Raw genomic sequence first — 25544 nt, 5'->3', positions numbered from 1 at the left:
AACATTAAAAAATAAATAAATAAATAAATAAATAAATAACCCAATTTTTAAAATGGGCAAAGGACCTGATAGATATTTCCCCAAAGAAGACATGAAAATGGCAAACAGGTATATGAAAAGTGCTCTGCATCACTAATCCTCAGGGAAATGCAAATCAAAACCACAGTAAGATACTACCTCTCACCTGTCAGGATGGGTGTTATCAAAAGGACAAGAGATAAGTGTTGGCCAGGGTGTGGAGAGATGGGAACCCTTGTACACTGTGGGTGGAAATGTAAATCCATACAACCATTATGGAAAACAGTATGGAGGCTCCTCAAAATATTAAAAATAGAGCTAGCATATGATCCAGCAATCCTACTTCTGGGTAATAAATTCAAAGGAAATGAAATCGTGTCTCAAAGAGCTATCTGCACTCTCATGTTCACTGAAGCACCATTCACAATAGCCATGATACGAAATCAACCTAAGTGTTCATCACCAGATGCCAGGATAAAGAAAATGCGACACATACAGTGGAATATTCAGTCACAAGAAGAAGGAAATCACGCCATTGGAAGCAACGTGGACGAACTTAGAAGAGCTGCTAAGTGAAATAAGTCAGTTACAGAAAATACTCCATGATCCCACTTATATATAGAATTAAAACAAAAGTCAAACTCACAGAAATAGAGAGTAGAATGGTGGTTACCAGCGGTGAATGGGGGAATAGTGAGATTTTGGTCAAAAAGTGTAAATTTGCAGTTATATAGGTTAATAAATCTAGAGATCCAACATACAGCATGAGGATTACAGTTACTAATATTGCATTATATACTAGAAATTAGCTAAGACAGAAGATTTTAGTTGCTCTTACCACTCCCCACACACATGCACATATACACAGATAACTGAGATTGTAGATATGCTAATTTGCTTGACTGTAGTAACCATTTCACTATATATATGTTTATCAAAACATCATGTTGTACACCGTCCATATATACAATAAAAAACATAAAAAATGAAAATGAAAGAAACATTAAAGAGGCTTTTCAAAAATAAAAGCCATAAAACCAATAATTGGAAAGAAATTGTATGTAGCTCTATATACATACAGTGGATAAAACTCTGCCCTGAAGTTTGGCAGAGCAGCCTGGAAGAATCCCGTCCTCCCCGCTGCGGGTGGAGGGGCCCCAGGGACACCAAAGCACACAAGGAAAAAGCCCAGGGCTGGGCCCCAGCTCTCAGCCATCCCCAATCCTTTTCCAAGATTTCATGGACACCTGATCAGCATCTTTCTAGAAGCATTAACCAGTTTTACAAAAGACCAATAATTTTGGGAAAAAAGAGAAAAATCTTTTTGAATAATACCTAAAAATTGATGAAAATGCAAAATATTTATCATATATGGAATTAAGTGACAAATATAGGTAATTTAAAATGTAAAACAACATGAAAAGCAGCACATATGTATTTACATCTGTGGCTACAGACGTACACATAAATCTATACACATTCCCTGGACACAGCTATTCTACCATATATAATTTATTTCATATGATCATAATTTATTTGCTTCATCACATTTTATTTGTATCACCCAATTCTAACTGATATTGGAAGCATAGTTTTAGGTTATGCCAATTATGGGAAGGTGTCATATGTAGGTCAACACTTCGATAATATTTCTGTCTAAATAAAACTTCTAAATATTATTCTGAAAACACCGTCAGTTTCTCTTGCAGAGGAAAATCATGAATCATTCAAGTGACCAGAGGGAGCTAAGCAGGCTAAAGTGTTCTTGGGGCCCAGAGCCCTGGAGGCTGCCCCTGGGTGGGTCTCAGGCACAGCTGAGGGAGGCTGGGGAGAGAGAGAGACTTCTCAGGAACTGCGAGCTCCACGCCGCGATCACAATACCGGAGCTCACACCACCGCGGGCCAAAATCTCACCACAGTGGGGGGAGCTGAGCCAGGGGATCCTTCCACAGCATGTGACTCCTTGTGTCTAATTCATCCACTAATATGTTCACTTTCCAGGCTCACTTTTCCCCAAGCGATTTGGGTGTGAAACTAGAATGGAAATCCTACAGGACTATCCACCCATTCACTCAAAAAAACCTTACTGAGCGCCTCCCAAGTGCCAGGCAGATGTGGTGCTGGCCTGGAGGAGATGAAATCCTCGCCTCCGCCTCTGGGAGGTGCACAGCCGAGAGCTGCTGGAGGGACAAACTGCTCAGCATGTCACAACGTGATGTGGAGAAGAACAAGGCTGGGGGCAGGGCCGGAGGTTTGAGCGGAGGGCTTACAACTTTCTTTAGCACCATCCGGGAGTCCCGCTGCAGGAAACGGGAGCAGTCAGGCAAATGCCCCGAGGGGGCTGGAAGGAGCCAGCGAGGTGGAGAAGAATGCACAAGGGGGGACATGCAGGAGTTGACCGCCACCCAGATGGCAGGACCTTGCAATGGCCTCCTTTAGGACTTTGGCACTTATTCTGAATAGGGTTGGAAGACACTGGGTGTCTCTCAGCAGAGAAGTGACATAACCTGGTGCAGCTTTAGAAGGATCACTGTGGCTCCAGGGTTGAGGACAGAGCCAAGGGGAGGAAGAGGAGAGGCCTGGGAGGTTGTTGCACCAGCCGGGTGAGATGTGGTGCAGGTGGAAGAACACGGCCAGATTCTGGAAACATTTGGAAGGTAGAATCAGAGTTTGCTAACAGAAAAAAACAAAAAAGGGTTCCCAAGTATGCCAAGGTCATTGCCCCGAGCATCTTCGGAAAAGAACACCAGGGGAGGGAAAAATTGGGTGGGAAGGTCCAGAGTCCTTTCTTAGACGGGTGGAGTTGAGAGGCCTGTCTGACATCTAAGTGGAGAAGCCAAGGAGATGACAGAACATTCTGGCCTGGAGTTCAGGAGAGGTCTTGGCCAGAGAAAGAAATCTGGAAATTGTCAGGAAGTAATTGGAATTTTTAGGTTGTAAGTGAATCTGCATAAGATTGCTCAGCACGTGAGCCTAGACAGAGAAGAGAAGAGGTCTGGAGACCAAGCCTAGGCCATCTACCACATAGCGGAACCGGGCATGGAGGTGGAGGTGGTCAGCCAAGGATGCAGGAGCCCAGGACGGGTCCTGGGAGCCCAGTGCAGAAAGGCTGGGGAGGGGTGAGTCTGTGTCGAGGCCGTGCTCAGACCCAGGGAAGGGAGGAGCGAGACTCAGCCACGTGGAGCAGCCTGGTGGAGTGGTGTCTGTGGCCTGCGGGGGCCTAACAGGAATGGTCAACTCAGGCCTGTCTCTTCATTTAAACTTGCAGCAGGACTCAAGGAAGAGATTCCTTTCCCTTCCTCACTGGGGTTTCCACTGCCTGCTCTGTCCTCGGAGACACAGCCTCCTCCAGCTTCCTCTCACTCCCTGCCCCTAAAGACAGGTGCACAGACCCCGTTCATCGTCTGAACATAACCACAGGGAAGCAGAAAGGGAAAGTATGGCAGCGAACTCCCGCAGTGCATCTGAAAGGCGGAGAGACATCTGGGGCCAGTCCCGAGTCTCCAATCTGTGTGTCCATTTCTAATAACATGCATGGATGCCGCTGCAACTTTCACACTCTGCTCTTTTACCTAAGTGTGGATCTTCCTGAACCTTCCCCAGTTTTCTCACCCACACATTTCACAGGCCCAATATTCTCCTTCCTCCTTAGAGGTCCCTCTTCAAAGCACACTGGTGCACAGACACAACAAGGTCAGAACAATAGGTATAGATGGGTGTTCCCTGGGGGACCACTTTCTTCTGAGAAAATTGATTGAATTAAATCCACAGCACAGGGACTCTGCCGTGTGTGGAGCATCCCCTCATAGAAAGAAGCTCTGGTTCATAATTTGTTACTGTATGCAAATTAAATTTTATCCAATGCATTTCTAATATTCTTGCTATAGATGTCATTCTTAAATTTAACAAAATAATAATTTTGACACAGAGAGGATGACAAAGCAGGAAGTGCACATTCCACCCAGTAGCAGGGACTAATGGAAGAAAAGTTCCAACTTTCTTCAGCACAGGGGTACCAGGCTGCAAGGAAAGAAGTGTCTAGCACTAGGTTGAGACTGACATTCACTAAACGATACTTTTGGGATTTGGTAAGATCACCACGTGGAAAAGACAGTGTACATCAGCCTCTCCTTCTCTGGCTAGATCAGGCCTGTAATTGTCCAGGAACTAGCAGGTGCGTGTACACAGGTGGGCCCAAAGGTTTAGATTTAGGAAGGTGACAGGAAGCCCAGGTTCAACCTGGAGTTCCAGCCACATTCTCTGATTCAGCTTACCCCAGAAGTGTTGAGACTCATTGCACACTTGCTTTCATTTTTGACATTCAATTTCTGATTCCTATTTAGCTCCTTATTGCTACTATCTACTGTTTGGAACAAAACGTGGAAAAGGGTATGGAAAGTTAAACCCCCAAACTTCAATCATATCAATCAGTTGCGACTTTCACTTCCAATTGGAATTCTGTGTTAGTACTGCGAAAACTATGTGTTAGAATATTTATTTAGATATTGAAAAACTAAAAATGGCATTGTGTCCTTTGCCTACCTCTCTTGGGCATTCATATCCCACAGCCTGGAAAAGATTCATATTTCTGAAAGTCTCACACACTGAAAGCTCTTGAACCACAAACCCATCCTGGAAGCTTGGCATCCTCAGATAAGCAATATTCTATTTTTGTCATTAGAGACAGGAACTTCTGCTCTTTAGCAAAATGAACCTAACTGTTACTGTCCAGAATTGTTGATGATCATATAACAATCTGAACTATGAATACAGTCTTGAATCAGTTGTTTTAAAAGCTGAAGTCTCTTGCCTGTTTTATTAACACAATCTTCACTCAGCACTCAAAAATTTTCTGAATTTGTTTGTTTTTGTTTTTTCTGTATCCACATTTAATACCTGACAAAGATATACACAACCTAGAAATAAGAAACTGATGACCGAATAAGTCAATGTAAATATGACAAATGACGAGCGACTGCACAGGCTTCCTGTCCACATGCACCACTCCCCCAAGGCCGCAGCGCAGCAGCTGGCGATTAGCAGCTCGCACTCCTTCCCCTCACTGCCCCAGAGAGGAGGCCCCCACACGCGCACCATGCTGTGGGAGTTTGACATGGCCACCTCTGATCTCTCCAGGCATCATCCCTCTCTCTGCTTTCTGTGATAATCCAAAATTCACTGGACATATGACTGTCAGTTACTGTACCACAAAAGCAGTAAACAACATTCAGAACTGGATCTAGAAGAAAGACAAGCCTTCACTCCATTGCTGGGAAAACACTGCCATTGCCCAAGCTGCTTACACAGGTCAGGCCTGCCTGGGGACCCAGCGGTCTTAATTCCAAAGCAAGGGAGTAGGTCCCAGAGAAAAGTCACATCCTCCCAGCCAGCTTTACGTGGAGACCCTGCATGGGAGCTCATGGGGCACTTGTCCAAATTAACATAAAAGAAACTACTATGCCAGTTCCCATTCAGCCATCAGTTCTTGGTACTTGCCAGTGTGTTCAATTAGTTAGTTAGAGCCAGTGATGGGCTGATAAACATTTAAAAATAACTCTCCAGGGGGGGGAAAAGACCCTATTTGTAGCACTTGCCAATTTCCATGGTGTAAATGCTCCCACATGGTCTAGTTCAAGCTACCAACATGATACTACTGAACATAGAGTTTGGAAGAACTACATAGTAGCACATAGCTATTAATACATAGTATTTCCATCACAGAGATTCAACAGAGGCAAATAATCTCAGGAGGACAGAAAATAGTAGAACATCCTAAAACTATTAGGAAATGATAAATCTTGAGTATTTATTACTTTGTTTTTAACATAATTTATTCCATCACAAATTTATATAATATGATTTTTAGTTATGTCTATGTTTAACAACTGGCCTGCAAAACTCCTGAAAATTCACAATCAGGTCTCATTCCTTGGTGCCAGTCAACCCCAGTACGGCACTGGGAACCCGGGAGGTGGAGAGGGTGAGCAATCCCTCTGCAAGCCTGACTTGCAGCAGGACTGCCTGACACAGCCGCTGTGGCTGGAAGCTCCAGGCAGCAAGCTTGGGATGACTTGACTGCCTGGCAAGGGCCAGTGGTAACGAACATGAAATTCTCTGAAATTTAGAAGATGACAAACCTGATAGTGGTCGTGTACCAAAGTGACACTTCGTATAGCAGAGGAGATGAGATGGCTTATCCCACCTTGCTTGCAACGCAGAGTAGCACACAAAATGTCCTTGATCAAGGAAGGGTTTTCTGCCAGAAGAAACACAGAAGTTAATTGGTAAACAGTCCTCTCCTGAACTAGCCACTTTCACAAAATCACTTTTTAAAGATTCAAAAGAATAAAATTTTCTAAACATTTCGTAAACCATCAAGATGAACCTGCAGCTGATGAGGGCAAAGCTGAGCCTTTTGAGCTCCAAATGTAATTAAATAAACACTTTGTTTTTTCGGGGCCTAATTGATTTCATAGAAATTAACTTCCTCTATTTCCCCAGACTGGCCCTCTTCTGCGACCCCACAGGCAGGGTACCATTCACCCCAGATAGCCAGGGCGGTCTCGGTTTCACCAACAGTGCCCTCCGTGGTTCTCAGAGGCCCCCGTTGGAAGGATGACTTACATGCACGTCTATTTGTGACCGTCCCCCTCCTCCAGGCCTCACAGGCACCCCCGGAAGCCAGCCCCGACCCTCCGCCACCTGCGCACTGCTCCTCACAGCCAACCAGTCTCCCCACGGGCTCAGCCAGTCATGCCGCCGGCTCACGATCTGTGACTCGTGCCTTTGTCCAGCACCCACCAGGGCACGCCCGGGAGAGCGCCAGGCTCCTGACAGGGCCCGCTCGCATCTCGCCTCTCCCATCCCCCTCCAGCCTGAGCCACAGGGCTCTTCCTCAAGGGAGGTCCTCCGGGGACAGGAAACCGCCCGAAGGCTCCTCGTTGCATCCAAAGCCTTTCCGCAGCCACAGGCCCCTCCACTCCCTCGGGCCCGCCCGGTGTTCCCGCCGTCTGCTCAAGGCCACCTGCTCAAGGCACCCCTGCTTCCCGCCGGAATCCACGACCTTTCAGCCTCCGCCTCGGGACACCCGCCTCTCCCCGGCCGGCCAGGGCCCCTCGCGCTCGGCTGTGCGGACGCCTGTGCTCCCCTCCCTGCGGGGTCGCCCACGGTCACCCCCCAGCACGGACCCGGTGCGGCTCCTCTCACCTCTGCCTTCCTGCCACTGTGACCCCTAGCACGTGGCTTCCTACCTTCTAGATGCTTGCGCACGACAGAAAATAAAATGTCTTTTTATGAAGAATACAATCTTTTTCATTTTTTCAATTAAAGACGACATTAAATCCTGACTTTTAAATTATTACATTGTTTCTCCAAAGTAATTTTAAAAAACAGGTTGGGCATATTACAAAGTGAAAAAGGCCCATCTGAAAAGGCTACATAGCGTACAATTTCAACTCTATGACATTCAGGTAAAACTGCAGACACAGTAAAAAAAATCAGCGGTTGCCAGAGGCTGGGGAGGGAGGTGTGGGGAGGCAGAGCAGGGGGGACTGTGAGGGCAGCAAAACTGTTCTGTGAGATGCTACAGATGGACACATGTCATACATTTGTCCACGCCCTGGAATGTGCAACGCCAGAGTGAACCCTACTGTAAACTGTGGACCCTGGGTGGTAATGTGTCCATTGTAACAAATGTGCCACTCTGGTGAGGGATCACAGCATTTATCTTTAAGCATAAACGGACCCTCTGCTTTGGAGAAGACATAATAACATGTTTAGGAATTACACTGTTCAAGATTAAAGAAGAAAGAATGTAACACGAAAAAGCTGTCCCAACGGTGTGGCCTTAGGCAAGTTCATGGGCTGTGACGACCTCTTATTCCCTTAATGTAAAATGATGACATGGACTAGACAGTGGCCACACCCGGAATTTCTGCAAGGTCAAATCAGGGGTGATATCGTCTCGGGAAGCCGTGCTGAGCCGTCAAGCCACTCGGCCTCCATCTGCCCCTGCTTCTGACATTGTCTTGAAGCTGCCCCTGAGGACACTTGACAAGTGTCCTGACTCTGGTAAGATCCTGTTTCGAGGCTCCTCCCACTCTCCCGGGTCCTCTTTCCCCAGCTCACACTGCTTCTTCACACCCTTGGCTCCAGCCCTTCCTGCCTGCTCTGGTCCCTCTTCTTGGCTCTGAGGACACATTCAGAGACCTCACCTTGCCTTTGCAGATCTGCCAGCTTACCCTGGACCCCTCCACTCTGCTCCCTCCAGCCCCACGGATCAAGAGGGGCTCTGACTTTCCTCCAAAGCCCTGAGCAGCTCACTCACACTCTCTGGGCCTCAACTTGCCAGACCGTGAAACTAGAAGATTAACATAGATGCCCAATGAGGTTTCTTCTGGTTCCTTGGGCCCGCTGGGCCCTCGTGCGATTGCCGTTGTCATACACAAAGCATTAGATCAGGAGGAGGAAGATGACAGCATCCCTCATGGAGACAGCAAAGTCAGCTCTGTGATATGGCAATAGCTACTTCCTCTTCAATAATGATAATAACACTACAACGGATCTGACTGCTCTTCCTGTGGTGTGAGAGAAGAGGAGCCACCTGCCCATTTTGGTCCCTTCCACCTCAAATCTTTGTGGGGTGGCCCTTTAACCTTTTCTGGATCTATCACTGCCCTCCTAGTCTGTAGGATGGGGTAACAATTCAATAAGGCAAGTGGGGTGGCAGTTCAAATATTAGTCATGCTTGAGGTTTTTTTTGAAATAAAATACAAAAATTAAAAATTAATTTTCTGTTACTAATATGATTTCAAGCATGCTATATTAATTTAGCAGCTGCAATACAGAATGGCAAAATAAATATAAATTCAGGCACTAATGAATGTTTAATTCATTTAAAATCCATTACCTTAGCTGACTGTGAAATGTCAAAATAATTAAATCTTCAAACATGGCTGAATTCAACAAGCCAGATAAGCATCTGAGAACCAGAAAGAGGTTTGAATTTTACCAGAGGATGATTCCACGTGCTGAAATCATTTATCGGCCATGCTAAGGTGTACTTAGATACCTAATGCTTTATCACTTTATATTCAACCATATTGTCAATGTTCACAACATCTAATTGGATGTAGAGATTGTCTTAAAAAAAAACAAAACCCTCCACAAACCCCTCCATGGCAGCTGGGGTTTCACTTGCATCAAGGCTGTCTTCCTTTCTCCCTCCATTCCTCGCTCCTTTTTCGTGTTTCTTAGGCCAAACAATTAATCAATTAATTCTTGGGTTCAAAGAAATGTTTGTATTAAAAAGAGGTGAGTGAGTATATTAGAACTGATCCTGTGACAGATAGTCCCTAAATCACTAATTTTCGCTGGGAAACCAGCTTTGTAAGCCGAGACGTGGTTTCCGCAATGGTGTGCAGGGTGGCTCATCTCCAACTTGCACCGTGACCAGGGAAGGAAAGTAGCAGGTCCAAGGCACCCGCGACAGGCAAGGCCCCGGAGGTGACTTGTGTTTGTGGCCTCATTTTATTGAATCCCCTCAACTGCACTTTGAAATCAGTGTCACCCTATTCTTTGTCCAAGGCTCACAGAGACTCGGTCGCTGCCCTGTGTCACTCAGCTAGTGTGAAGAGTCAAACTCAGCTGGTTGGAACTAAAACACCTGCTCCTTCCATTACATCATTTCTTGTAAGAGTCGAGTTTGATTCTGCACCTGCAGACATGTGAGAACAATGAAGCCTTACCAGACTCGACCTTGCATAACCACAGGGGGCCATCACATTACTGAGGAAGTAGCCTTGCCGACCAGGAGGTCCAGCACATTGGCCAGAGCCCCATAAGTGGTTGTGCGGATTAACCCGAACAGTGACAAGTGGCCAGCCTAGGGCCAGCACTCACACGGATCCATCCAATCCTTCAGCATGTAGTGAATGAATGCCCACCGCGTCTACGTCAGGGTGTTTCCTAGACCCAGGGGTGCAACAGTGGACAGAGCAGATACACACTCTCACCTCGCGGGTCTCACCTGAAATGTCCCATCCAAGCTGCACCCCCGAGTCTCCTCTTCTCCTCCACCCCTCACTCTCACCTGCATCACCTTACTTTAGCTTCTTCCTAACACTTACCAGTACCAGAACTTACCTTATTTGTTTGAGTTTGTTTTGAAAAAAGGATTTGACAAGCTGGTTCTTCCCAAGGCTCACTTCCCCTCACTTGCACTTCCCATGGGTGCTGGTCTGTACTCCTGGTTCCCAGTCTCTGCCCCCCACACCCTGGGGCCAGTGACCTTTCCTCTCTGGGGGTGGACTTTGGGCATGCATCCACCGTGCCCCTCCTGGGGAAGCCAGACTCTTCTCCCTACAACATCCTCCCTGGCCCCATGCAGTTGGCTCAGTAGTACAGAATGGGCCCAGAGCACACTCATGGGCCATCCACTGCCTCTTTACAGCAGAACATTGCCATGAGGACAGATTGCACACTTAGGAATTCCAGTGAACCAAGCCGTAAGTGTAGACAGCCTCCCGGCATTTATTTATGTATTCATTCAACAAACATCGATCCATGTCTCTTATGTTCCAATCTCCATATGCTGGGTTTAGCATGATTAATAGATAGGCACAGTCCTCATGGCTGCAGAAGAGACACTCATTCATAATCAGAACAGCACACAGTGGTAAGAGCCAAACACGGAAGTCAAACCACCATGGCGAGAGCCCAGGCAGGGCCACCTGACCCCAGACAGGCCACCACAGGGGGTTCCCTGGGGCAGGGTTACCCGAAAAGCTTTCCAGAGGAAATAACACCTAATCTAAGAATGATAATACAATAATCTAATACTAATCTAAATAATAACAATAACAGTCTAACAATAAGTCAGGGGAAGGTAGGAGAGTGAACATATGGTATCAGATGAGCTGAAGGGACAGGGAGCCCAGGGCCAGCCATGCGGAGCTCCACACAGGGATAAGGAGCTAAGGTGCACCCAAGTGACTTCTCTCTTCCCTCATTTTGACTTAGTTTAATCAAATCCACCCACAGCTTCCCCATTCCTACTCCCCGGCCCTCCTCTTCTGGACTCAGATTCATCTCTCCAGCATCCAATGCCCTTCACCAACCCAGCGCCCACGGCCCAGCAGTCCACTGAGAGGACTCAGCCCTGGGAAGGCACAGACGTGTGCACATGGCAATTACTTAAATAGCAGCAGCCCATTCCATGGCCTCACATGTGCCCTAAAACCTAATACTTACATATTAGAGAAAGTAACAAAGCAATCGAGTTACCCTGTAAGGCAGCTCATGGGACTCTCCTTCCACAGTGGCATTAAATAGAGATTGCACTGAAATGCACAGTAATGGATATGGTAAGTACTATCTTAGTAGACGAATTAATTTATTTACAATAGAGTCACTCACTATGACTGGACATTGCACCGAGTATTACGGAGACACACAATTTAATAAGAGACTGATCCTACTTTCAGTGAGCTTATAGGCTACTGCAGGAAAATAAGGTACCACAAACTAAAATACAAGTGGTAAGTGCCAGTGTAGGGAACTCAGGTTAACGGCACCGATCACTCAGCACACATCGTGGGAATGCACCCTCCGTGCCAGGTGCTGGGTGCACACAGGAGATTATGACATGGTTGCTGTCTTCAAGAAGTGTGGACTCTAGTGGTGGTGGGTGGGGGACATGTAAGAAATAAGAGAAGAAAGTGCAGTACTGCATTTGCTCAAAGTCTCCCCGAGGTCCTTGGCAGCAAAGGAGATGGGGGTAGTCCTCTGGGTGAGATGCCCCCAGCTCTGGGCCACAGAGCACAGCTGGAGCTTGGATCAAGGAGACAGGGTAAGCACGTTCCATGAGCAAAGACACAGAGCCCAGGAGGCCCAGCACAGTGGCAGGAAGGGACTATGCAGTCTGGCTGCAGCAGAGTCCCAGCGGTGGGAATGAGGCTGGAGAGGTTGGTCCAGACCCCTCAGGGCCTTGTAGTCCAGCTAAGAAGGCTGTGCTTTGCTCTAAAAGCAATCATCTACCGGTCTCTCTGACAGCCACACTCTGAAAATTGGCACGGGGCAATTATCAAGCACTTCTTACATAGGCAGCTCACCTGCAAAGATGATGAGCACACGCAAAACCATCATCTTCACTTTCTGCAGCATCTCGATGGCTGCTGGAGGCTTCACAGGATGCCAGGAAACTTGACACATCTCAACAACACTTAGAAAAAAATAGACAATGGCAGCAAAGGGTAAAAATCTGCAACCCATGTGCACGTGTACTGTGTAGAAGGCTAAGTCATAACATACATGTAAGAACCATCCTCCATGCACAACCATATTTACTTCCCAGGGACATAAGAAAAACATGGATAACACAGTTTAGACCTTTAAAAAACTTTAGGTCTCCTAAATTCATTCAAAGCATCAATTTAGTTGCTAATAAACCTGATATTTGCTTTCCCTTCTTGCCTTGGTTCAATCTCTTGAGGTGCAAAGGTAGATGATTAAAGGGTGTCAAAACACGATGGTATGTAGAGCTATGATGTAAATTTCCTCTGCAGAGAACTGAAAAAATTGAGATAAAAGCTCAGATTGGTGGAGAACGGAGGTTCCCAGGACCACCTCCAATCCAAAAGAAAATTTAGAGTAGAACACTAAAGTCAGAGTGTAGTCTGCGGTGGGAGGCAATGAGGAGCTGAGCCAGGATGCTCTGAAAGCTAGCCGTGGAATTTCAAGGTAGTGATGGATCTTTGTGCCAATGGACATCTATTTCCTTAACTAAGAACATCCTTCCAAGCTTTAAAGGCAATATATGTAACCAAAGTGTTTGTATTCCCATAATATTCTGAAATTAAAAAAACAATAGTAATTGGATTCAAGGTGCAGCCCCGTAGCAACAGAACTAGCAGGAAATAGGTCAACTCGTGGGGCAAATGAATGAGGATTGAGATGGTACCTCCAATCTCCACGTGGAACTGAGAGAAAGGCAGGGGCAGGCAGGGACCATGGACCAAACAGTATTGTGGCATACAGAACGGATGGGTGGGGCAGCTGCCGCATCTCTGGGACTCTGCACACCAAGGGACATAAGACCTCCAACCTAAGACAACAGACTTCTTGCAGAGCATGAAGCTAACAGGACTGGAGCTCTTAAGAACAGGTTTCCATTCACCTCACATTCAAGGCTGGGAAAGCTCGGAGATGGGTCAAACACGTAGAGTTGGGCTGAATCCAAAAAGAGCAGGAGCCAACAGCTGCCGGGACCTGCCCGGTGCTTAGCGACCCCTGGAAGCACAATTTTCCCTGTGAAGCGAGCAGCTTCACATTCTTGTCCACATGTGGAATAGCAGGACCCTCGGCTGTCAGAGGATGTAGGTAGAAAAACTGTGTATGTACCTAGTTTTGGGACAAGTGAACAGAATAGGAGATTTTACTTTTGAAAATAAAATAATTACTTTTGAAATATTTTGAATAAGTTCAAATCATATTTGAATGCCAAGTAATGAGTCAAATAGTGCAAAGACCAGACTTGAGTCCCTCTGCCTTGAAGCCAACTGCAGGGTATAAAGAAAGCTGAAGCTGAGAAGAACCACTTACCCTGCTCAGTGTAACCCCTGCACGGCTCTATTTTATATAGTCACTGCAGCAAGGAAAAAATGAAGTGAAGTAGGTGTTTTATTACCTTTCGTCTGTCAGTGGGATTTTTTACCAGCATTTAGTTAATACAAATAATCCCCTCAGGTATTTCCTGAAACATGATAATGGTTTGAAGCTATAAAGAAAATCAATCATCTCTTCCTTAGTCCTGTCTTCTTTTTCTGACGTGACATTCTTTCCAGTGGTTGCATTAATAAAAATCTCAAAAACTGGCTGAAACAAAGTTCTCATGGAATTTACCAGTGAGAGTTGTTTGGCAGAAACCCTTTTCTCCAGAGAACTAGTGTACTTAAAACAATCTGGACTGCTTTTTCAAGTTGATGATGAGTTATACTCTGAATCAAAGATGTGTCAAAAAATAAACTTCACTCAAATCACCTCCACAGCCACTTTTAATTCCACTGGAGGTATCTACAACTGTTTCTGTGGTTCTCAAAAGATTATTTGGATGCTGAGTAAATGTCAACAGATTAAAAACATTCCAATTATCCTTCTTTAAGCTATTCCAAAGAGGCTCTAAGGTGAGAGCAATCACCTTTTTTCAAGTAAGACCCTATTTCTGTGCTGTTTGTTGATAACATTTTATCCCAGAAAAAGTAGTATCACTTTATGAATTATTTCCCATCTTATATCTTGAGGGAAACTATTTTTTGGAAGTTGGTTTGGGATGTAAGAAGCCCATTTGATTGGTGATGTTATTTATAGGAACCAAGCAATCTAGAATTTCTTCCCATAAGTTGACAGAATCCATAGAAAATATATTGGACCCATTATTAAATGGTACCACAAGATGCTCCACATCTCTCAAATTGATTTTCATGGATCTTAAAAATTCAGCAATTTCTTCCAAAATATCAGAAAAGTCCTTAGATTGGTTCACATATGAGAGTATGTTAGATGACATATTGAAAGCATCAGAGTCCTCTGATATATAAGGTTTGACTCCAATCCTTCCAAAAGCCAAGTCAAGAAATGGTGTCAACAAAGCGTTTATCTTTTCAAATACCAAATCATTTACTTCTTTCCAAGTAGTTATTAATATTCCCTTCACAAGGTGTTGAACACTTTGATGCATGATGGAATAGAGAGTATCAAAGAATTTCATAGCATCCTTGGTATCGGAGATGAAATGAGTTTTAAAAATTATGGCAATCTTGTCCGAAACTTTCTTGGCCAGCTTAAGAAGTTTCCAGTAGAGTCCACCGAAGCAGCAAGATCTCTCAGGTCAGCACGTCATTCAACAGCACAACCAGAGTCTTAGACCTTTCCAAAAGGGATTCCAGGGCATGACTTTCTTCACCAGTTCTTGAAATAACACCGAGTAATCTCTTAGTAACTTCTAACATTGCTCTGTTTCTTAGAGGGAATGAATTATTTATAAAGAAAAGCAAATTAGTTAGATTAGCAAGCATAACTTTTTGCAGGATATGATACAAGGGATGGAAGTCCTTATTTGGAGAGTTGAAAGGAGTAGCCATAAGGTTTGCCACCTCTGTGGAACATTCGCTCACCAGGTAAAGAGCTGACCCAAGGTCTTCATTGAGTTTGAAGAGGTCCTCAGAACTATTCTCATGAAAAAGCAATTGAAGCACTACTGTGAAAAAGTCCAAATTATTTTCAGTCTTATTTTTCATGGAGGTTTCCCTTGGAAGGGTGTTAACTAAATGCTGCATGAACTCTAGTCCCTGACGACTATCAAAATAAAATTCTCCATTGTCTAATACAAATAAGCTTTTGATTATATGGTATACGGTCTCCTTTAAACTTGAGAAAATGCTCTTCAATATGCTCTTCAATCTTTTTTCTTTCATCAAAATAAGAAATTGATCCAATTTCAGAGTTTCTAGAATTTTTTATCTTTTGGGACAAAACTGTAAACATATATATATTTTTTAATTCTGTGTTTAATACATTAGCAATGGAAAGGTTAAAATATATACTTTATTTGTTTTATAATAGCATCAAAGGATAATACTGAGTGAAAGATGACATGCTAAAGTAATTGCAGATGAAACTTAATATTTTGTTGCCAAATAATGACAAGAGTGAAGGAATTTCATGAACAATTCAATTACAACTCCTTGAGTCTAGCAACTTAAAAAGCCACATACTTTTGCTTTTAGAAAAGAGGGTGAAATGACTACAAAGTGAATCTCAGTGTAAGAGGTAAATCTCTGAAAAAGCGGTAAGCATATTTATATTTTTCTGGATTTTAAAATAGTAGTGAGTCACTTAGACACTGTGATGGCTTTGTGATTTGTCAACTTGGCTAAGCTGAAATATAGCCCCAGAATGCCCTTTCTTGTATGTTTCTGCTCTGTGTGGGCTACAAGGGAGATTCTCCCAGGAGAGTTGGAGGATAGATGGGAGCTAGCTATTCTGTAGCATAAATACACCTTTTCTAGGCTATTCAATTGAACACTGATCTACGTGCTGCTGTGAAGAGATTTTGCAGACCTAGGTAAAGTCTAGCATCAGCTAACTTTAAGTTAATGAGCAGGGTTATTGTCCTGGGTGGGCACGACGTAATCAGTTGGAAGGCTTTAAAAGAGCACTTGGACCTCTCTGATCCACAGACTCCAAGCAGCAGCCAGGTATGCAATTGTTCCCCTTTCCCCCGGGTCTTCCTCCTTGACCACCACCTGTGGACGACAGCTTCAGCTCCTGCCCGTGTCTTCCCTGCCCACCGTGAACCCTTCCTGACAACCCACCCTACTGATTCAGACACGCTTATCCATCTCCCCAACTGTGTAAGCCAATGCTTGGAATGAAGTCCTTGTTACGGTTGTGGTTCCATGGTTGAGCCCTGACTGAAACAGACAACGTAGAATAATTTTAAATTTCCCTCCAGCCTTTTCACTAGAAACCTTCAAAAGAGATTTTTAGAAATACATGAATATCCTGGCCTACAGAGAATACCAAAATATATATATATTTGTATAATATATATATAAGAATAAAGATAATGTGACTATCAATTTTAATGTTTCCAGATGCAAACATCACAGTAGATTAATTGGAATGAGAATATTTAAACCCCTCATTTGTGATTAAACAGTTAATATAGCAATTTGAATTATGATCATACTACATATGCGTATATATCTATAAAAACTAATTTTTCAGGTCCATATAAAGTGGAATTCTTAATAGTTTTCATAATCAAAAAATTTAAGAGTAATAATATATGATAAATCATTATGGGCTGGGTATATACGTTTACTATTATAGTTAGATGATAGAAATCAAAATTATTTACTTTGACATTTTGATAAAATATTCATTAAGACAAATTCACTTCAAAGATTATTCAAAGGTGTTAGATACAAGTGCTGCTATTGACATGTCTATACTCCAGAAAATAAAGTGGTTTGAGATATATCACAACTGCATATACTACATAAAGCAAATGTAGACTCACCTTATTTCTGCAATAATGTCTTTGTGGAAATCTTTTAGCAGAAGAGATATTTTGTTCTCAGAATTTTCCTTTAGTAAAAGGGAGAAGAATGTTTTCAAAAGCTGTTCTATGAAATCCTCAATGCTTCTTGGAGGGAGAATTATTTTCCCACCAGCTTCTGACTGTATGTGGTTCAAGGTGAGGTTAATGAAATTCACTATTTGAAGGTCAGGATCACTTAAATTTGGAGCTGCTTCTTGAGAACTCCCAGCTAAGTTATTGATTGAATTAATTAGAAGGCTTTCAAAAAGCAACTGAACAGCTGAGAAATCAGTTAGCTGTTCTTGATTTAGCAGATGAGTAAGAAAGGCAACATCAAAATTACCTTCTCTAGAAACATTTTTTAGGGAGCCAAAAAAGGTAATAATATCTTTAGTCAACAAATCTATATCATCAGTTGAAGTCTTATTAGCCATAAGAATAAATAATGTTTGTATCATTCTGGAGTAATCTTCATTTGCATATTCATGAAGCCAGTTTTTTGTGACTAATAGAAAATCTTCAATTATTTCTAATGTGTTTATTGATGATGAATCCAAGATTTCCAGAAAATGGGCAAGTTGCAAAGTTATGTTTTGAAGAGCCACTGAATTTATACTTTGGATTGCTTTGTTCATTTCAGAGAACAGGTGCCTGACACTAAAGTCATGGGTTAAGTTTTTCAGGTGTTTCACAGTTTGTTCAAACTCAAGCCACAGTTCTTCAAAGTTGTAAGTTGCTTCACTTTTTTCAATAAAATTTGATAATGCTTCTAAACTCCTACCTGTAAGATTTCCATTCAGAAGCATCATGAATGAAGAGAGTAGATAATGAGTACTATTTTCTAGACTCCAATCCTCAGACATCAATTTTATTATATTTTCCAAATTTAAGGAAATATTATTCTGAACAGATGGCTCTGTGCCTTCATTAATGTTAAGGATCTTGTTTAAACTAGCTAGTTTGTCAAGAATATTTTCACCTGATGTAATTTTTGTAAAGTTGACAATTTTTAGTTTTTCTATGATTTGCAAAGCAACTTGCTTTATGGGACTACCAGGACAAAGTTCAGAGATGCTGTTCTTTTCAGAAGGTGGGACAAATGGTAATACTTTATCCCAAAATTCTTGCACAGTTTTCATAAGTGAAGTTTCAGACAGATCTAGGAGAATGGCATTCCACTCCACCAATTCATGAATTGCACAGACCGCTTGCCTAGTTATTTCCCCTCGGGAGCTCTCATCTGAACACTGTGAATCAGCACCTCGGGGAGACAGGTGAAGGTGGTCAAGTACACTGGCCACTTTGCTATAAAGAGAAGAAGTCCCTTGGACATTACAGGCTTCTAACGTTGGATTCTGCTGAAATCCAGAAGCTGTATGATTCCAGCACCAAATCACAGGAAGGCAAGTTAAAACCTCTGAAACAATACCTGGTTTATCTGACATTAGTTCAATTGTATCCAAAAGGGTTTTTATCACAACAGCAAAGTCTTCTTTGGTGATGTTTGAAATGCTTATGCCATGAAGCAGCGTGAAGTCATAGACATCCTTGAGGCCCTCGGTGACATTTTTATCAGCCACTCTCTGCAGGAGCCTTACGGCGTGAGGAAGTGCATAGTACACACCCAGCACGGCATCCACAACACCTTTAGGAAACAGGCGTGAGAGCTGCAGCAGACGATTTACGTTCCAAGAATGTGAACTCTCTACAAACTTTTCCATCAAGCCAACAAACAAGTCGACCCCCAAATTGCCAGTTCCTGCTCTACTGATATTCTTAAAGAAATCCACTAGGTTTGCACTCACTTGTTCAAGCTGATCTACGAACAGGTCTATGTCTGTCTTCTTGAGAGTACGCATGAGAGAAGTTACTTTCTTCAAAACTTGAATATGACTTGTATTTTGTGGAATATTGTAATGAACTACAGGCATTAAGGAGTTGAACACATCCCTCATCAGTTGAATACCAAGACCCACACCTTTCCTTATTTCATGTGAAATTACTTTTGGTGAATTTTGGAGATCCCGAGATAAGTTGAGGGCAAAGTAACTAGCTAAATGGTAAATGGAATCGCCCAAACTCCTTACATACTTTTCCTTTGGACTGGTGGCAACTATACTAAAAAACTTTTCAGTTTTAGAAGAAGAATTATTTTCCAGGATGTTAGAGGAAATAGCTTTCATAAATTTCTGAAATTCCTTCCCCAGTTCTACTAAATGCAGCCAAATATTTTGAAACTGGTTAGAAATGTCATCTGACATTTCCGTGGGTCTTAGAATTAATTCAGTAAAATGTTTCCAGTTGGATTGAGATGCAATATCAAAGTCTCTTGTTAAGTTGTTGATAATCATCTTTACTTGTGTTGAGGAATCATTTAAAAGAGCTAATAAAATCTCAAATTTTGGTACCTTCTCTTTCTCAAAGACTGTCGTAAGTATAATATTTAGGAAGTCGGTTACATCTTTCAGGTAAATATTTACACAATTTATATTTGACTCATTCAAGGAACAAAGAGGTCCCTTTATATTTAATATTGAAGTTACAATTTTCAATATAGAGTTCATTTTTTCCTTATCTCTGAAACTCCCTAAAATACTTTGAAGATGGCCTTGTGAAAAACTTGAGTTATACATCACATAGAGATGGTTTATGATGTCTACCCATGCAGTGCATCCTTTCAACCTGCTAATTGTGTTCTCAGAAGAAAATGTGGAATTTAACATGGTCAGAATACGCAATGTCCTCTGTGAGGTATTTACATGCAATAAGCCATTTTCTAAAACCAAGTCAGTAACATTTTGGAAAACATCAATGCAGGACAATAAATCTCGATCATGTGACACATTTCTAAGAAACAATATTGTTTCTCTTAGCTCAGTGATGACACTCTCAAATTTTACCCCATAATTTGTGAAATTATTTGAAAGAAACTGATTTATCAGATCTACATTTCTACCTATATATTCTGAGGTACGGCTGAACTCAGTGAAAACTTCAAGCAGAGAATATAAAAACTCTCTGCTTGTATTTGTGTTTAATGGAAATGTCTTCAGCTGATCCAGGGCAGTTTCCACGGTGAAAAGGGATTTCTCCACCTGGTCCAGGTTAAGTGATTTTATTGTAACTAGTGTATTGCCTAATGCTACCAAAAGATCCCTGAGATCCAGGAAATCATCCCAATCATGGAAGTCATCAGTTTGAGTTACATTTTTAAATAAATTTAATATGAGTCTGGCAATATGATGAGTAGCAAATATTCCCTGGCAGCTTTTAGAAATTTTCACAACATTTTCAAATTCATCCAAAAGCTGAGTGAGACCAACATGAAGAGAAGTAAAAAGATTCATGTCAAACTTAAATATTTGAGATATGCTTCCACAGATTTCAGTCCACATTTGAAGCCATGAAACAGTACAGTGAACAGCCATAAACTCATCAAAAACACTGACATTTGCTGAGAGGTTTGAAAAAATTTGTGCCCATGGAAGAATAAATGAAGACCCCTCATCTGTTGAATAATTCACAGAAGAAATGTGTTTATTATCCAAAACAAAGCATTCATTATCCAACAGGGCTTCTACTGAACCATTGAAGAGTTGGCTCATACATTGAAATAAAGAAATGCGAAAATCTTCATCTACTGTGAGCAGCTGTTTGAGGCCTGTCAAAGTAGCATGGATCATTTCCAATTCTTGGTCCTCTGTAGACATCAGGGATTGGGCTTGAAGCTCCAAAAAGTTAAAAATTGAAAGCAATTGCTGACAATAAGATACATTAGAAATTCCCCCAAGAAACTCTGCCGTCTCAGATAAAAATGCAAATGCTTTACTGATGTTTTGGAAATGAAATTGCTTTAAGATATCCAAAATGCGTTTTGAGATTTGTGTAAGGAAAGTTAGCAAAGACCCTCTACTCTGAATGCTCAAGAATTCATAAATATATTGGTAAAATGAAGAATACATTTGCAGAAGTAAAGCTGAATTCTTGTCTTTGAAGACATTTAGGTATATATGAGTCAAAATTTTATCAACTTCTTGTTTTTGAGGTTCAGGAAGGGCTGAGAAAAGATAAGATACATTCCTTATAGCATAGACTGTGTCCAGAGCTTCTGAGACTTGTTCCTGCCTCAGAAACCCAAATTCATAGAGACTATTTACTATAGTTTCACTTAAATGTACGAAATCCATGTTCATAGCTGGTGATATAGGCCAATTTGAATGGAACAAGTGGGAAAAGTTAAAATTTTTACTAAGAATCTCATTTTTAGGAGCAGAAAAATTTAAAATTGCAGAGAAGTTTTCCAATTTAGCTCTTTCGCCTTCTGAAATTCCGTATAGCCATAATTCTAGTAACTTGGGATTAATTTCAAAAAGGATTAATTCCATAAATCTCAAAATATTTCTTGATTCCTTTCTTATCCAGTGACTTTCAAGAGTTTGCATTTTTTCAATCACTTCTTTGATAAATTCCAAAAGTTTCTGAGTATCAGTGATATCAGTGACAGATGGATTTCTCTCTAAACTTTTTAAATGATTTATCCACAAAATACTTGTATTGGTAATATTCTCAGTGAGAAATGGGAGGTTATGGAATTTGGGAACACGGGATGAGTCAAAAGGATTAGGCCATAATAATTTGCCAAAAAATTCCACAAATGATAAAAGAAAGTTTATCTGTTCATCCTCAAAGGTATGCAATTCCTTTTCCATCATTATAAGGTGCTTGGTGAAATTTAAGGCCCTGTAATAGTAATAGAATTATTTTAATATCAGAAAGGAAAATAAATTAATTAAATCAAATTCCCAAGTTAAGATTCATTTATTGATAGTAAAACATAAGTGAAACATTTACTAGACAATGTATTACCCAACAGAAATTAAACTAATGTGACCATTCGAAAGTTTTAGAAATTCACAATACAGTTGCATACGTTTAGTTTAAAATGTGTTTCCTACAATCAAAAAGAATGCATTCTAAATATATTTTCCCCCATAAATTCATATATATGATGGTTAAAGATAAGTTTGCTATTTATGCTGGAAGAATTTTAGGATTCAATTCCATGTTACATCTAAAAATGTCTTGGACTTTAGAGATAGTACAAATAATGGGATGTATCCAAGACCTCACCCTTGTGATTTAAGGAAAACTGTTGGGATCCCCGTCCCAGAAGGCAACTCCAGTGATCTTTCAACAACGCTGTACATGCTACTATTGTAAACTCATTTGTATAGACAGGATACTTTCTCCTCATGTGTTTATATTTAAATACAAAGGGTTCTCAGAAGAGCAACTCAGAGGTTATGACAAGTCCACTCTTGTAGCAGAGGTCCACCCTTGTAGAACTAACTTCTGCTAACCCAGAAGTTACAAGTTCACTTTTGAAATCCTTGGGGCCATATGTGCTTCAGAATTCAGACATTCAGACTTTAGAAAGGTTACATGGTACAGGTGTCAGATATGTATTAACGCCCCCCACTGGGGACTGGGGCAGCCCTGGTGGTCAACTTATTAACACTTTGGCAGTGAGACCTGTGACTGTCTCACTGTGCAGGATCCATAGATTTGAAACAGCTAGACACTGGTCCAAGCAAAAATCTCCACTGAATGAGTTGTGATGCCAGCCATAAGAAAAGCTTCTATTTTCAGATTTTTAAGAGTTCAGAATTGTGGGTAAGTTATTTTGAACTTTATTGGCTAAGAACGCCTAGAAGGTTTAATTACTCTGTAACTTCTTTAACTGTGTACTACTGTTGTGTAACACACTCTGCGACCTAGGACAGATATAAGACAGATCAAAGTCAGGAATGTTGTTTTGCTCTCTGATAGCTGAGATCTGAGCACAAAAAATATACATGTGGGCTTAGTTTAGTTAATTGTTATTTGTAGGACAGAGACTGGCTGCTTTGAAATAATTCCTGGGAAAAATTTTCATCAGGAAAGAGAAAGTTCTGCTATTAGGAATTCAATACAAACGTTGCCTAAATCCAGCTTTGCATAGAAATGTATGGAAAACTAGCATGCAAATCACAGTGCATTGACAGAAGACAATGCAAAACTATATTTGTATAGGGAACTGAGAGAATTCTGTAGCAGCAATAGTAGTATGAGTAACAGTTGGAGTAGAAGTAGCACTACTAATAGTAATATTGCCACATTTTTATATTAGTTCAGAGTTCATAAAGCACCTTCACAACTATGATCTTACTTCATTGCCACAGCAGCCTTTTGAGGTACACATCATTATTTCCATTTCATGAAAAAAGAAACTTTTCAATTTTTCTCTTAAATTAGCAGATTCAAGCTATTATTATGAGGCATGAACACGACATGGCCCAGATTTTCTCATTTCAAGTTCAGCTTTCTTATTATGAATTATACTTAATGTCCAATTTTTTTCATTCATTAAATCAGCATCTAATTATCTAGCATCTCTCATGAAAGACAATGTGCCAACTGCTATGGGTCTACAAACATAAAATTAAATATGTCCTTGGAGCATATATAGACTCGTTTTGTCACTGTCTTTCTAGGGCTATTCAATATTTGAGAATCTCAGGAAAGTGAGGCATTATAAATCTGACACAAGCAAGGAACTGGTTCTCCAGAGGGTGCACACCATCATCCTTTCTTCTGTGCCCACTAATCGCTGGGCTTAAAAATTTCCCCAGGATTGACAAATCTCTGCTAGATAGATATAGCAAAATGGTCCTCAAACTTTGGAGTGCACAAGAACCACCTATACAAATTGTTAAATATACAGAAACCAGGGCAAGATTTCATATGTCTGGAGCAAGGTGAAGGCAGTTGTATTTTTAGCAAGTTTTATAGATAAGTTTGATCCATTCCTGAGTTTGAGAGCTATTGCTCTAATGAAAAGCTTTTTCCCCATCATGTCCCAACACACCCCACAAATAATAAAGTTTGCCTTTAAACTGGACATAGGATTCATAACCACACAAAAATCTCCATTCCAATACATGTGTTGAAATAGCATAGCAGAAAATAATCTGAGAGATTTAGTTCTAAAGATCATTTATCTCCCCCAAAGTCTCTGAAACTACCAGAAACTAAATTATTGATTACATGTCTAAACACTAAGTAACTAGATAAGCCCATTTTTCAAAGAAAAGCTTTATTTTTGGAGTATCTATTATAAATCATGTTACTATTTAAGGGAAATTTTATTACTATAATCTGTACGTCCTTTCAAAATCCATTGAGTCATACATTCTATTAAACAACTTGAAACTTGAGTCTTACATTCTAATAAACAAATATTTGTTGAGCACCTAATATGAAAGACTGTGTCAATACATAAATCAGGCTTATGAATTTTACAGAATGCATATCCTATAGCTAAGCTTTGAGTATCTTCAGATGACAGTTAAATCAAGATCTGGAAGTTGAATTCTGATAACTTACCTGGATATGGAAGCTACTGGAGACTTGAGTAACTTATAGAAAAATGCAACATAATTATCACTGATGGTTGTCCAATCCATGTTTTCTTCATAACAAGGAGATTCCTCAGAGAAAGCTAAATATAAAGGCATTTCACATATTGATTTCAAATTGGACATAAAAGACAAACTAGTAAAGCCAAAAATGCTAGAGTAGTTGAGCTAATATGGTTGAAAATGTAAAAAAGGAGTTTTAGAAATCTTCGTAATTTAACTTCTGATTCCAGCAAGATGAAGTAGCACTGGCCCTTGAGTAGTGGGGACACTGATCCACCAGAGACAGAAAAGGTGAGACCCATGATGATCCCAGCTTACTGCCTTGAGAGAGAGTCCAGGCTCTGGCACAGGAAGGAAAAACTGAGCTAGAGCCCAGTGGACATGCTGAGTTGAGGAGGTGAAGCTTACAGTGTGAGAGACAGCAGAGAACCCAGCACAGAGCACCAGCGAGGGCTGCTCAAAGCAAGAACATGGGCAGAGAGCTTCTCTCTACTCTGCAGATGGGAAACACTCAACACATGAATGTGGGGAAACTACCTGAGACCAGGGAAAGAACCACCCAGAAGAATTAAAGGTAACAGTTTCTAGCGATCACACAGGACCAGGAACATACTGTTTCCATTAGCCCGACTGGAGCAGTGCATAATTCATTGTCATCCGAGAACAGTAAACAAAAGGGGTCTTGCTCCAGGAGCGGGGAATATTTACAACCAGACAGAGCACTTCATCACTTCTGCCTCACAAATCTTAAAAGCAAGCCCCTAAAGAATCGAACCATTTCAAATGATTTGTTTCAAGAGTCTTTATAGGAATACAAAAACAACCAGCACAAAACAAGATTAAAATGTGTACTATTTGGGATCTGATCAAAAATTTTCAGGCATGCAAAGAAAGAGAAAAATATGACCCTAATAAGGAGAAAGAAATTGATCAAAACTGACAGATATGATGGACCCAGCAGAGAG

General features: G+C 41.5%; 1 protein-coding gene across 4 annotated transcripts in view; it reads right to left on the bottom strand.

Moving 5' to 3' along the window:
- The window catches only part of LOC123647677 (ATP-binding cassette sub-family A member 13-like), a 399770-nt gene that overhangs the window by 343246 nt on the left and 30980 nt on the right, over window positions 1–25544 (bottom strand). For all 4 annotated transcript variants that reach the window (XM_045565332.1, XM_045565334.1, XM_045565333.1 and 1 more), the window contains exons 10-13: window positions 24545–24659; window positions 17099–21859; window positions 12129–12238; window positions 6156–6274 (exon numbers count right to left, since the gene is read on the bottom strand). In XM_045565332.1, coding sequence (XP_045421288.1) covers window positions 6156–6274; window positions 12129–12238; window positions 17099–21859; window positions 24545–24659 — 5105 coding nt within the window. The remainder of the gene's footprint in view (window positions 1–6155; window positions 6275–12128; window positions 12239–17098; window positions 21860–24544; window positions 24660–25544) is intronic.

This window comes from Lemur catta, chromosome 11 (genome assembly GCF_020740605.2).
Source record: "Lemur catta isolate mLemCat1 chromosome 11, mLemCat1.pri, whole genome shotgun sequence".
Taxonomy (NCBI): Eukaryota; Metazoa; Chordata; class Mammalia; order Primates; family Lemuridae; genus Lemur; species Lemur catta.
Note: the sequence above shows the minus strand (reverse complement) of the source record. Positions and strands in the feature narration are given on the sequence as shown.